A 14,943-nucleotide genomic window follows, 5' to 3' on the forward strand; every position below is an offset into this window, starting at 1 on the left:
ACCTGCAGAGGACCCCGCTTCCTCCAAGGAACGCGGAGCTGCTCCTGGGACAGCGCCTCCGTGCTCATCGGGCAGTCCTCCCGCCACCTGCAGAGGACCCCGCTTCCTCCAAGGAACACGGATCTGCTCCTGGGACAGCGCCTCCGTGCCCCTGGGTCCTCGACCCTCTCCCTCAGCTCGGGTTCTTCCCGGTCCACGCACCCCGCCTTCCCGGACACCCTCCTGGCCCTCAGCATCGCCAGGCGCCGCCCCGCGGCCCCCGCCCCGCGCGCAGGCAGGTGAGGGCGGGGCCTAAGGACGCCCCGCCCCTCCCCGCCCCCCGAGAGCCCGCGGGCCGGCCGCCGCCTCCGCCTCCCCGGGGCCTCGGAGCGCCGCCGAGCGGCCGGCGGGCGGGCACTCGCTCCGCCCCCTCCCGGCCGCCGCGCCGGCTCCCGCCTCCTTCCCTCTCCGCTCGCTCCCGCCTCCTTTCCTTTCCGCTGCTGAGGCGGCGGGAGCCGAGCCGAGCGGACCGAGCCGTGGCCGCAGCCGGCGGCGGGCGCAGAGAAGGAGGCGGCGGCGGCGGCGGGGCGGGCCGCGGGCGGGCAGTCAGGCGGCGGCGGCGATGCGGCGGCCCCGCTGAGCCCCCCAGCTCCGGGCGCCGGGGGCCGGCCGTGCGAGGTGGCCCGGGCCGCCGGCAGCATGCGGAGCGGCGAGGAGCTGGACGGCTTCGAGGGCGAGGCCTCGAGCACCTCCATGATCTCGGGCGCCAGCAGCCCGTACCAGCCCACCACCGAGCCGGTGAGCCAGCGCCGCGGGCTGGCCGGCCTGCGCTGCGACCCCGACTACCTGCGCGGCGCGTTCGGCTGCCTCAAGGTCGCCCAAGTGGTAGGTGCCGGGCGGGGCCCCAGGTGCGGGCGGGCGGCCTAGCCGCGCGCCTTCTCCCCCTGCTCCCTCCCGGGGCGCAGGCCCGGCTGGCCTCGGCCGCGCGTCCGCTTTGCGGGGCCAGACCCCCCGCTCTGCGCACCCGATCTCCCGCCCGGGGTCTCAGGGCCGCCCTCTCGACTCCCGGGGGCGTTCTGCGCGGCCGCCTCAGGTGTGCGCCTCCTACCTGCACACCTGCCCCCGGGCCTACCTGCTGCTCCCGCTGCGCTGGCGGGAGCCTGTTTGATGCTCTGGCTTGGGGGTCCGCGGAGCCCGCCTGGGGGTCCTGTTGCCCCTGGATACGACTGATCATAGCAACTTGTGACAGGTTTTCGCACAACATCCGCCGCTGCCGATGGTCCTTCTCTGTCTGCTTCCACCACTGGGGGCCGTGGCTGGGTTTCCTCCCCGGCGCCCAAGGAGCGCCGGGCATCCGATAGACGCTCAATACATGCTCGTTGAATGGAGCCATGGAGCCTCGGTGCAGTGGGGGAGCCGAGACCTGCCCACAAAAGCCCCCAGTTTGTACAGTAGAGGTCCGATTGCTTGATTAGCCTAGAAGACCGGACCGGCATTCCTGAGTCCGCCGCCCCAGCACCGCGGCGGGCTTTGCCCAATTGGTACCCAGAGTCCAATCACTCCGGGAGGGCAGCCAGTTCGAACCGAAACAGAGAACTTTCTGTTGGACTTGTCTATGGCCGAGCTCATTTCGCAGAATCCTTATGTTTAGCTTCCAGGGCGTTCGAGGCAGGGGCCTGTCAGCTCTGCCCCTCTTTTTGCGGTTTTGTAACAGGCCTCTCTGGGCAGTTCCTTGGCTCTGTTGTGGACAGGCCATGTCCCGCTCAGGAAACCCGGCCCGATGTTCCCTGTCCCAGGTGGGCCTCCCTTGGAGGCCGGGCAGCGCAACTGTATAGACTCCTCAGAGAGCTGTCATGTTATGTACGTTTTGTTTCTCCCAGGCATCGGGCTTCTTTTTCTGACTTGAGTGCATAGACACACGTTCCTTGGGACTAATATAATATGCGGACACCTTTTAAATAAAGGCCCCAGTGTTTGTAGACTGCAGGATGCAGACTGTTTCATGTCTCCGGGGTGAAAGGCTTGTTCTGCTGGTTGCTGGAGGGTATTTCTGAAGGGCCCTAAGGAAAGACAAAAGGAGCAAGTTATGCCTTCCCAGAATTTTACACTGACCTTATCCGGTCAGCTGCAGGGCTCTGTGCCCTGAGGTATGTTGGTTGGTAGTTAGGCATTGCTGTGAGCAAAGAGAATGGAGGAGGTGGGGGGAGGTGTGCGACTGCCTTTTAAAAGAGGCAGCTAGCCAGTGTCTGAGCACAGCACAGATAACCGGGAATGAATACAAGAGAGCAGGGCAGGAACTCGGGTCCAGGCAGAATACAGGGCCTTGTTAAGCACCTTGCTTTGTTTCCTCTGTGGACTTACGAAAGTAGGTAGAGCTTGCCACTCAAAAGATCTGGTGAAGAAATTGAAACCCAGTAGTTTGTATAAAATGTTACCCAGCAGTGATCACCTCAGTGCTGGAACTTTGTCAGCTAAGGCCAGACATGGGAGCCAGTGGTACCGTAAGGTGTTATTTTGGTGTGCAAGCAGGTCAAACTCAAAGGCTAACATGGGCTAAATAAACGAGGCACGCGGCCGGAAGGCCATGGGTTTGACATGCGTGGTGTAGAGCTTTCCTTGGCATCCGGGAGAACTTTGGGGCCCAGCCCCTAAAATCTCACCTAGCTCTATCATTTGTCTCATCTCTAGAGTTTCAACAGCGAGAGGTTATGTGAAGGATGGGACCTGCTTGGAAGGCATGGCAACATGACGCAGTCTTCCCCCCCCCTCCCCCCCCCCCGCCGGTTTTGTCAGTGGTTGAGCAGAGGTCAGGGTTCAATCTCCGCCAGGGCACACGATCAGGGTTTCCAGCTCGATCCCCAGTAGGGGGCGTGCAGGAGGCAGCCATCAAATCATTGATGTTTCTATTTCTCTCTCCTCCCTTCCTCTCTGAGATCAATTATATATACCAAAATAAAAAAACAAAACAAAACAGTTTTCCATGTACTTGGCTTCTTAGCCTTGATAAAAAAAATCAGGATTTTTAGGGAACAACCCTCCAAGAAATTGAAATCTAAATTTAAACTGGAAAATAAGGCTGAAGGTATTTCTAAGGTGTTACACGGCTCAGAATTCCATCAAGAAATATGGATAAGTCCTCATTCTGGTTTTTGAGAAAAGTTTGCCTTTTTTTCATTTCTGTTTTTATAGACATTTCTTGTGGTCTGTGGTCCATTGCAGCCTGTAGTGTAGATCCTTGCTACTCCTAGTGGTCAGCAGCATCTCCAGCACCAGAGAGCTTGTTAGAAATGCAGAATCAGAGGCCTCCCCCAGGTTTTCTGAATCATAATTCCCCCCCCCCCTCCCTTCCTTCTACTCTCTCTGAAAATCAATGGGAAAAAATATCCTTGGGTGAGGATTAACAAAATAAATAAACAAAAAGTGCCAAAAGCAGAATCAGCATTTTAGTTCTGAAAGGACCCCTCAGGGAACTCTTTTGCTTCAGATCCCTTTCTTGAGCCCCTCCCATGCCTGATTGACCTGACATCGCATTGCATTTTTGTAGGACTTTTTCTAACAAATTGGGTAATAGGAGATGTTTAAATTCAAATTTTAGCTCTGCTGATTTTGAAATCTTTTAACCTTGTTGTGTCTTGGCTTCCTCAGTAAGTATGTGGGTGGTAATGACTGATTGAGCATTTTAGGAATTGTAGGAATTAAGTAAGGGGTTAATATTTGATAGGTGCTTTCCTAGGTAACTCAGAGACAAATATGAGTATTTGCATTCAGGGTGGGGTAATAATATATCTTTTATTTGATGGAAACCATGGCCTGTTTTTATCCAAAGCCAATCAGCACAGTTCCTCATGGATTCTACTCTCTGGGGAATGTGCTGGGGTAGGGGAAGGGTTTGCAGGTGATGGTGGTAAAGTAATGGGTTTCACTGCATTGCATGCTCAGAGCCACTGTGGCTCCTTGTAAAACAGTCTCATTTTACTTTAGGAAGATTGTTATCTTTGGAAGTTGTCTTCCCAGTCAAGGACTTACAACCAAAGTCTAGCAGAAAAGCAAAGACAAAAAACTACTCTTCAGTTTTCATGATAATTAAAAATAGTAAAATTATCATCCAAGACCTCAGAAAAGTGTATAGTACACATCTGTTTATAGAACCGGATGAAGACAGTTCAAGGAAAGAACACTACAAACCAATGGTCCTCATGAACACAGAACCAGAAATCCTCAACAAAAAACTAGGAAATCAAATCCAGCAACATTAAATGTAAAAAGAATAGTACACCACAACCAATTGTGATTTATCCCAGGAACAAAAGGCTGTTCCACTTTTCCAAAATCAATAGATTTATTCCACCATACGAATGGCTTAATAAAAACCACATGATTATGTCAGTGGATGCAGAAAAAACATTTGACAAAATTCAACATTCATTCATGATAAATGCTGCCAGCAAACCGGTAAGAGAAGGGAATTTTCTCAACTTGAAAAGGAGCTTCTACCGAAAAATCTAGTTAACATACATAGATAGATGCAGCTAACACAGTGGTGAAAGAGTGAATGCTTTTCCCCAAGATGCGGAACAAAGTCATGACATCTGCTCTCACCACGAATACTCACCATCCGACCGGACGTGCTAACCAGTGCAAGAAAAGTAAATAGAAGGCATACAGATTGGAAAGAAAGAACTGTCCTCATTTGCAGATGGCATGATTGTCTATATAGACAACCCTATGGGAATCTATAAAAAAGCTGGGAATATGAAGACAGTTAGCAAGGTTGCAGGATACAAGGTCCACACAAAAGTCAATTGTATTTCTATGTCCTAGCAACAAATCGTTGGAAGCTAAAATTATAAAAAAACACACAAAAACACAACAAAAACACGTATCAGTTGCAGTTGATCTGAAAAGAATGACATACTTAGGTTAGGTGTAAATCTAACAAAACATGTATAGGATCGGCACACTGAAAACTGCAAAACACTGAAGAAAGAAATCCAAGACGATCTAAAATAAGTGGACAGACATACTGTGTTCATGGATTGGAAGACTCAGTATTGTTAAAATACCAATTCTCCACAAATTGATCTGTAGGTTTAATGCAATCCCACAATTCCAGCAAGATGTTTTTAGAGACAAACTGATTATAAAATGTATATGGATAGTCAGATTAGCTAGGCAAAGGGGTGGCGAAGGTTGGTGGAAGAGTGTTCAGGGCAGAGGGAACAACATAAGCTGAAGTCACCTTTGTTCAGAGCTCTGTGTATATATGTGTGTGTTGGGGGTGGGGATGGGAGGTGGATGGATTCCAAGAATATGAACTTTGCCTCTTATCTCCACGAGACTTGGCCAGTGGCTTGTTTACTTCAGGCCTCAAACAGGTTTCCTCAGTTGAAAATAGGGGCTGATGTTAGTACCAATGAGCCGTCCATTCAAAGTCCTTAGCAACTCTTACATACCAAGTCATTTAACCCTGTTGCACTATAAAATATCTCTGGAATGACACAAGTTGAGAAACTGGGTGGCTGTGGGCCAGGGTGGAAGGGAGATTTATTTTTCACTCTATGGCTTTTCATACTTTTTGAATTGTATACCACATGCGAATACCTTCTATTCAAAAATTGCTAAAATGTTAGCTGTTATTAGTTCTACCTTAGTATAGATTCGCCTTAAATCTAATATACTGAGCAAAAACTTTAATTAAGCTTTTATTACTGTTCTTACTTTATAATTTGGAGGCCCTTGAGGATGATTTAGAACTTGAAGGAACTTGAAGCTTAATTTTTCAATATGTTTTCCTATAAAGCAAGCATTCTGCACAACAGGAGTGCTTAATATATTTATTGAAGCTAATGGCAAAATTTCTTCTATTTGAAAGGAATGTACCCTCATTTATTATTAGTTAAAACATTGTATGAGGATGGAATGTACTATATTACATGGTGGCTATAGTTAATGATACTATATTGCATACTTAAGAGTTGGCTAAGAGAGTAGATTTTTTTTTTATATTTTATTGATTTTTTACAGAGAGGAAGGGAGAGAGATAGAGAGTTAGAAACATCGATGAGAGAGAAACATCGATCAGCTGCCTCCTGCACATCTCCCACCGGGGATGTGCCCGCAACCCAGGTACATGCCCTTGACCGGGATCGAACCTGGGACCTTTCAGTCCGCAAGCCAACGCTCTATCCACTGAGCCAAACCGGTTTTGGCAAGAGAGAGTAGATCTTAAAAGTTCTCATCACAAGAAAAAAATTTTGTAACTATGGTGATGGATGTTAACTAGACTTATTGTGGTGATCATTTCGAAATATGTACAAATGCTGAATCATTGGTATACACCCTGAAACTAATTTACATGTGAATTATATCTCAATTAAAAATATTGGAACAGTGAGGGAAATTAGGAAAAAAATGTAGTCAGATGGATTCAAACGGAAAGAGCTTTGGTATTGTTTTCTTTCAAAAGCTGCATAAGATCTGATGATGGTTTCCAACTTTTTCCTGTTAAGAAGAATGCTTCATTAAATGGGCTGCATTCTTCTTTTGCACTGTCATTAATTTTTGTTACATTTCAAGAAGTGCTTTTATTACATCAGAGGGCAATATCATTTTATTTCTGAACACTAAAAAAAAATTATGGCCTTGGTCAGCATTTTCCCTATAACATACCTGGAGGTCTGGCTTACCCATAAGTACGTACCAGTGGGAAATGGTGAGCCTGATCAGTAAGACCTTCTGGCTCCTCCTGAGTCAGAGGGCCAAATTACTTCTCTGTTAACAGCCCTGGGGGATCATGGTTAATCAGAAAGTGGTAAGAGCCTTTCTCAGGTCATGGCACTTCAGAGGATGCTTAGTGGAGGAGGCAAGGACCGAGGGTATGTGCCCTGCTGAGTCCACGATGCTTCTTCCTTCTGGTGGAACGGATGTCTACCTGGGTCCTGGAGAGGGGCGTTTCCAGTCGAGAGGTAGATCTGGATTTACCTGGGCTGCAGCGCATACATGATCCACCCCATTAAGGGCTCGAGGTCTGTATGGCAGCCGAGGCTGATTATTTTCCAGGATGGTCCTGTTAGCTGGTGAAATAACCTGGAAATACCAGCCTTCTGGCCTTCAACTCATAGCCACTATCACTGCCTCTTTATTCTTATTCCTGGAAGTAGCTCCAGATCCTGTTGTAGGATGAGGTCAGATTTCTTTGGAAAGTAAAGTTGTTTGTGAGAGAATAGAGCAGTAGTCAAAGGCCTGTGACTGGGATCACAGAGTCTCAATTTTCCCAGACAGTCCCAATTTCCTGTGCTGTCTCATTAGACCATGTTTAAGTACATCCTAAGTTTTGTAGAAATCATTTGCTTTAAATTATGAAATATTCCAAGCACTGTAGAGTAATTCTTTTTTAAAAAAATATAATTTATTGATTTTTTACAGAGAGGAAGGGAGAGGGATAGAGAATTAGAAACATCGATGAGGGAGAGTCATTGATCAGTTGTACATGCCCTTGACCGGAATCGAACCTGGGACCCTTGCATCCGCAGGCCAACGCTCTATCCACTGAGCCAAACCAGTGCGGGCTAGAGTAATTCTTATAGCAAGTACTCATGTACTGACATTGTGCCCTGAGATTTCTGTTTGGAAAATAAGATTATTCCTGGGAGACAGGCTGTGTATGCAGGGGAAGTAAAAAAGCAGGGTGAGATGTGCTGGGGCTTGGAATCCTTAGCAAGGTGGGATCAGAGGGCCCGGAAGGGGGAAGGTTAGACTGGGAGAGGCCAGGAATACGAGAGCAAGGTACCCCGGCCAGGAGGATGGCCTCGCATCTCCTGAGGTGGCGAAGAGCCAATTTAAACTTCTAAAGGCTCAGTTCAAAGTGGTCCAGGGCTGGGAGCTGGCCTAGAGCTAGCTGAAGAGGGGACGGATGAGAGGAAGGGTATAGAATTGAGAAAGTGACGCTTCCTTCGGGACAAGATCTTGCTTTTTTAGTATTGGAAACTAAATATTTTTAAGCAGTTAATTTCTTTCTTTTTTTTTTTTTTTTTTAGCTCCCAGAAATATTTTATATTATTTATTTATTTATTTATTTATTTATTTATTTATTTATTTATTTTTATTGCTTAAAGTATTACAAAGGGTATTACATATGTATCCATTTTATCCCCCCGCCCTAGACAGTCCCCTAGCCTCCCCTATCACTCAGTGTCTTATGTCCATTGGTTATGCTTATATGCATGCATACAAGTCCTTTAGTTGATCTCTTACCCCCCTACCTCCTGCCCCCCAACCCTCCCCGGCCTTCCCGCTGCAGTTTGACAATCTGTTTGAGGCAGCTCTGCCTCTGTATCTATTATTGTTCAAAAGTTTATAATGGTCTCTATTGTCCATGAATGAGTGAGATCATGTGGTATTTTTCCTTTATTGACTGGCTTATTTCACTTAGCATAATGCTCTCCAGTTCCATCCATGCCGTTGCAAATGGTAAGAGTCCCTTCCTTTTTACAGCAGCATAGTATTCCATCGTGTAGATGTACCACAGTTTTCTAATCCATTCATCTACTGATGGGCACTTAGGCTGTTTCCAGATCTTAGCTATGGTGAATTGTGCTGCTATGAACATAGGGGTGCATATATCCTTTCTGATTGGTGTTTCTGGTTTCTTGGGATATATTCCTAGAAGTGGGATCACAGGGTCAAATGGGAGTTCCATTTTCAGTTTTTTAAGGAAACTCCATACTGTCTTCCATAGTGGCTGCACCAGTCAAGCAGTTAATTTCTTGATGGGGAGAATTTTTGTGTGAAAAATTCTCACTTCAAGGGCAGCCCAGCCCTCATCGCAGTGCCCCTCGCGTGTGGCCTTTTCTCCTCACATAAAAGGGTGGAGTCTGTCACTGATTTTCAGAGGGGAGTCCCCAGGGAGCCCCGGAGTTTATTTCTATAGAGATGGAGGATTGAGAGTCAGGCTGAGGGGCTGGGTACTAATTATATTTCAAAAAGTCTAATATGCCCTAACCGGTTTGGCTCAGTGGATAGAGCGTCGGCCTGCGGACTGAATGGTCCCAGGTTCGATTCCAGTCAAGGGCATGTACCTTGGTTTCGGGCACATCCCCAGTGGGGAGTGTGCAGGAGGCAGCCGATCAATGTTTCTAACTCTTTATCCCTCTCCCTTCCTCTCTGTAAAATATCAATAAAATATATTTTTTAAAAAGTCTACTATAACCTGCATTCAACAGGCCTTTTTAGACTGAATTTTATGGTACTGATTATTTCATGTTTATCAGAAGCTTTGATTAACATTTGGTTAACTTAACTCCTGCCTCACAGTCTTTGCATTTGAGGTTTATTCTTTCATCCCTTGCCCCCCAGCCCTTGCCCAAAAATGCCCACTTGGTTCTGTTCTTCAGAATTGCTCTTCCTTTCGTCTGCTCAGAAGAGACCTTCTCCGACCACCGAACTAAAGTAGGGCACTGTCCAGCCCCCTCTCCTGGCTGTATTTACCACCTGACCAGATCAACTCCATGAGAGCAGAGGTGTTGTAAGTTTCCCTGCTTTATCCAGTGTCTGAAACAGTGCCTGTCACATAGTAAGGCAGGGATAAACAATTGAATAGACGAATAGACATATCTCTGTTTAAGAAAAGAAAGAAAAAATGGAATATTACTTAATGTAGTTTGTAAGATTAACTGATTTGAAAACATGTGATCCGTAAAGGAAAAATAACATATTTATATATTTATGATTAAATAAACTTCTGTTGTAAGTGGAAAATATTGGGGAGGAAATATGGGAATAAAATGCCATTGTAATTATTATTTTATTTTTTTTAACTGTAAGTTTTAAAAGTGTATTCCTTGCTAGCTACTAGGAAACAAAAGCTTTTGCCTAAGAGACAGATTTTTGTAAAAGGCGGGGGTGCAGGGGTTGGGGGCGGGGTGGGGGCGGGGAACGGGACCATAAGAGGCTTGGCTAAGCCTTTTGCTTAGGGAAGTGTAAAATGAAAACCAGGGATTCTGTAATTATTATTGAAGTTGTCTGCTTTTTGCTTAATGTGCTGGGAGAGAGGGTTGCTCAGGGTCTGACAAGCTAACATTTTGAGAACCCTTAGAGTGAGCAGACAGTTAACATGTGTAAAGAAAGAGTTGCAAGTGGGATTGAAGTGGAGGGTTCTACTTGTTATTTTTATAAAGGTCTCTGATTAAAAGAAAAGAACAGCAGTTCATGGGGCCGGAGAAGTGATGCCTCTGTCTTTTGGAGGCTGGAGAGAACCATAAGAAATACTGCAATCCAAAATTTTGTCTCTGAACATTTCAAACGATTAGTTAGGTTTGGGAATTAAATGGGTTAACAAGCACTTAAAATTATCAGAGCTTAACCAGAAGTGGATAGTTTTGGATGGTTTATTTCTTTGCCACTGTGATTTGATGACTGGCGTAGTGGAAGCCTTCATTTTTGTGGTTTCTCGTTTATTCCAGCACAGCTATGAAAAACAGTTTAAGGCTAAAAGATTTTTGTGCCAATGGAAAAAAACACACACCCCAGGAACAATGGTTCCTCCAGCGGCAGTTGCTTCTTTAACTTGTCTATTTTCAACCATTTTTGGTTCAAACCCTATATACGTGTGTCTAATTGGAGATTGAAAGTTGGCTAAATAACGTTAGAGGTAGATCAAGATCACTAGCTGGATGGTGGCAAAAATTCTGACAGATTCTTCCCCCTTAAAAAACAACTACATTCTGTATATATTTGAATGTGTAGGTGGGGGTGGTCATTGATAGACAGACATAAATAGGACAAAAACCCTGCCTCCAAGGCGCACCCCGTCTGCTTGGGGGTTAGAAAGCACACACACCAAGGGCATTAGTAGAGGCAGGGACAGCAGGCGTGCCAGGGAAGCCCTGGTGGCCTATGGGAAATGGTGCATCCACATGTTGAGTGTTGATGTCAGTGCCTGGCGGAAGGTGTGGTGTGTCCTGTGGAGAAGGAATGTATCAGGTTCTGGGAGTCAAGGGCAAGCCTCGGAAAGGGGTGGTAAGGAGGTGAGCCAGGTATGGTTCCCCAGGTGAAGGTATGGAAGGAGAAGAGCTGGAGGGCTGAGGGGGAACCAGATTTGTTAGGTTAATGAATTTGGATTTTCTGAAAGAGATGGGGAAAAGTTAGAGCTGTGGTTGCTGAGCACTGGAGATGTGGCTAGTACGACTGCGGTGCTCGTAAGTATAAAATACAAGCTAGAGTTTGAAGATGGAATAGAAAAAAATGTAAAATAACTTAATTTTTTATATTGATTACATGTTGAAATGATAATATTTTGACATTGGGATAAGTGAAATATACTATTAAAATAATTCTACCTGTTTCTACTTTAAAAGTATGGTTATTAGAAAAATTACATTTAGCAATTTACTTTTAATATATTTTTATTGATTTTGGAGTGGAAGGGAGAGGGAGAGCAACATCAATGATGAGAGAGAATCATTAATCGGCTGCCTCCTGCACACCCCACACTGGGGATTGAGCTCGAAACCCAGGCATATGCCATGACTGGGAATTGAACTGTGACTTCCTGATTCATAGGTTGATGCTCAACCTCTGAGCCATGCCGGCTGGGCTAAATTTAGCAATTTAAAATTACATATATGGCTGACATATTTCTATTGGATATCACTGAGTTAGAGGGTGTGAGGAATGGCTCTGAGAAGGATGAGATGATAGCAGCAAAGCCTGGTAAGAGACTTAGTAATTCAGGTGAGAAACAGAGGCCAACTGGTCTTTTGGCAATGAAGGTGGAAAGGACATGACAAATGGGATTTAACAGGTGCCAATCAAATTTTGTTATATTCCTGGTTTTTATTTGACATTACACTAAATTTATTTCTCAATGAAAAATATTGAAGCCAATACTTATTGTGCATTTACTGTGTAAGATTGTTAAATGTTTTACAGGTGTTACCTCATTTAATGCTCACAGCAATCCTATGAGGCAGATACTTGTCAGATGAGGAAACAGAGGCTGTATTGAGATCAATAACTCCCTCAAGGTCCCCACAGCTAGCAAATGGGGAGCTATGCTGCCTACCTTCAGAGACCACTCTTGGAACCCTCGTGTGTGTCTGTTTCTACAACCGTGAGGCAGGTTATGAACATTGTTTCAGCATCACTTGTCTTTCCTATTCCACAGGGACTTAGCCCATTTCTGTTTCCTCTCTCCTGCCGGCCCCGCTCCTGGTGGGTCTTACAGCTTTGACAGCTCTCCTGTGTCCCAGTTCTGGCACAATACATGGGTTGCACCTGTTAGAGCAGGGGTGGAGAACGTGTAAGCCCCGAGAAATTATTTGGCTTGGCCCTGTTAAGGCATTGGGGGTGAGTTAATTAAATGTTTGACCAAATACAGCAGGCTAATTTTTAAGTTGATAATTTTGTATAACCCGAGAATGATGTTAAAAATATCCAAATGGCCCTTGACAGAAAAAAGGTTGCCCACCCCTGTGCTAGAGTCAGAGGAGAGGTGATGGTTTTACTTAAAGGGAGGTCCCTCAGCCCTTCTCTTCCAGTTCCTTGGATTATCAATGAAATTTAACAGTTGCTAAGATCTGACCCAAGGAAAGTCATGAAGAAGCTGGAGACAATGTTTGCTGGTGGAGGAGGGGTAGGAAGGTAAAAATTGAGACTTGGTTATATCCTCTTGTATGCTCAAGCCAGTAGACTTCAACGTAATTGGAGTTGGAAGAATTATTGACCTCTGGAACCTTTTTCCCCTTAGAGCAGCTAATACTGAATATTGGCACCTTTTTTTTTACTTTTGCTTGTGGGTATTAAAGGATAAGTTTGTTTGTTCTTTTATACATTTATGTTGTTTCTTTAAAAAAATGTATTTTTATTGATTTCAGAGAGGAAGGAAGAGGGAGAGAAAGATAGAAACATCCAGGATGAGAGAGAATCATGGATTGGCTGCCTCCTGCAAGTCTCCCACTGGGGATTGAGCCCACAACCTGGGCATGTGCCCTTGACCAGAATCGAACCCGGGACCCTTCAGTTCGCAGGCTGACACTCTATCCACTGAGCCAAACCGGCTAGGGCTAAAGGATAAGTTTGAAGTGGTAAAATCATAACTTTTATACAAATATAAAAGACTTTATTAACTAGGGAACCAGTAAGTTGTAACAACTTGTTCAAAGGGAAATTCAAAGAGTGCGCACACACACACACACCATTGAAATAGATGCAACTCTGGCTTGAGGGGATCAGCTATTTCTCCCAGAGATAGTTCATTTGCCTATGTGCAGGCTGGAATCACTTGCATTGCTGTAGTTAGGTACTACTTGATAAAGTTGCAAAATGGCTCAAAGACAAAGGCGCAAATCCATAGCATCAGATAATTTGGAAAGTTATGCTCTATCAAGGCCTATTTTTCCATTGAAGATACTCAATAATCTCTTTAGTCCATTTTGAAATCTTCCACAATTTATCCTGAGATGGGGAATACATGGGGATTTTCTAACCCGTGCATGTTAGAACTTCACAATTTCATTCGTCCCCTTTTCTGTTTCCTCTGTTCCTCCAGCCTGACGGGTGACCCCTGACTTGTTGGGTTGTTGGAGGAGGATCCTTTATGGTTTTTTGTACCCCACTCTAGATTTCCTTGGCACTGTTTTTCACAAAAAACAGATCTTGATCATCTATACTTAGGACCATGTCCTTTAGGAGCCTGAGTCAGGCTAGAGTGGCAAGGAGAACAGGTAAGAGGATTACCTGCTGTCATGGGATGGTTGTGGAGGGGAGGTTGAATGGAAAGTGGCTGAGAGAAGTGCTTGGTGAATACTCGCTGTTATTCTTAATGCCATGTTCTGGTTCAGTCATTCTCCCATTTACAGTCTCTCCCCATAAATCTGTCACCTCAACCTGGTTGGAAGCTCCTTGTTCCCCAAAGTAACATGTTGCTGCTGTGAGGCCACTCCAGCCCTCTGCCCAGGAGTGAGTGGGCTGGGGTAAGGCAGGACCTATAGATCGCCTTCTCCTACTCTCTTTCTGCTGGCCCTGCCATGTCCATCTTCATAGGGTTTTCTTTGTTCTGATTGATGTCCTATGTCCTGTGATGTCACTCTAGCTTCATTGTAGCCTACTTTACATTACATATGTCCCTTACTCTCTGGACTCTCTGGCTTTCTGAACAGATTTGGATATACTTACAAGTCTTTTGTAATAAGTTTATAAACAAGCCCAAGACCCAGATCCTGTTGAGTGTACATAGTAGTGAACACTTGGCTGCTTGGTAATCACATTCCAACTCATCCAAGTTCAGTTTGATGGATTAGTAAATTTGGAACAAGTTCCAAATACAGGGAAAAAGTAAAAACAAGTAGTTCATGTTGAAGGTGTGTCTTAGTCTGTTATAAAAATACCATAGGTTGGGTGGTTTAAACAATAGAAATTTGCCCTGGCTGGTGTGGCTCAGTTGGTTGGGCATTGTTTAGTGCACCAAAAGGTCACTAGTTCAATTTCCGGTCAAGGCACATACCTAGGTTGCTGATTTAATCCCCAGTAGGGGGCACAGCCGATCAATGTTTCTTACATTGAAGCTTTTTTTTCCCCCCTCCTTCTCCCTTTCTTCTCTCTAAAAATCAGTAAACAACAGAAATTTATTTCTCACATTTCTCACACTTCTGGAGACTGGTCCATGATCAAGATACCTGCAGGGTAGGTTTCATTCTGAGGCCTCTTCTCTTGGTTTCTAGGTGACTGCCATCTTGCCATGTGCTCACATGACCTTTTCTTTGTGCATGCCTGCGGAGAGGGGGAAATATTTCTCCTTTTATGAGGACACTGATGTCATCATCTGGGCCCCATCTCATGACATCATCCAACCCTAATTACTTCCCAAAGGCTCCCTCCTCCAAATAGCACATTGGAGAGTTAGGACTGCAACATATGCATTTGGGTGAGGGAGATGTAATTCAGTGCATAGCAAGGTGAGAGCAGGGT

The 14,943-nt window shown here is 45.5% G+C and overlaps 1 protein-coding gene across 2 annotated transcripts in view; it reads left to right on the forward strand.

Annotated features, from left to right (window-relative positions):
* The first annotated feature begins 390 nt into the window (after positions 1-390).
* The window catches only part of CMTM4 (CKLF like MARVEL transmembrane domain containing 4), a 46,674-nt gene continuing 32,121 nt past the window's right edge, over positions 391-14,943 (forward strand). The window contains exon 1 of one of the 2 annotated variants that reach the window (XM_059667862.1): positions 391-864. In XM_059667862.1, the coding sequence (XP_059523845.1) occupies positions 679-864 (186 nt within the window). In that variant the 5' untranslated portion in view covers positions 391-678. The remainder of the gene's footprint in view (positions 865-14,943) is intronic. The other variant, XM_059667861.1, reaches the window with a different exon arrangement.

Source organism: Myotis daubentonii, chromosome 15 (assembly GCF_963259705.1).
Source record: "Myotis daubentonii chromosome 15, mMyoDau2.1, whole genome shotgun sequence".
NCBI lineage: Eukaryota > Metazoa > Chordata > Mammalia > Chiroptera > Vespertilionidae > Myotis > Myotis daubentonii.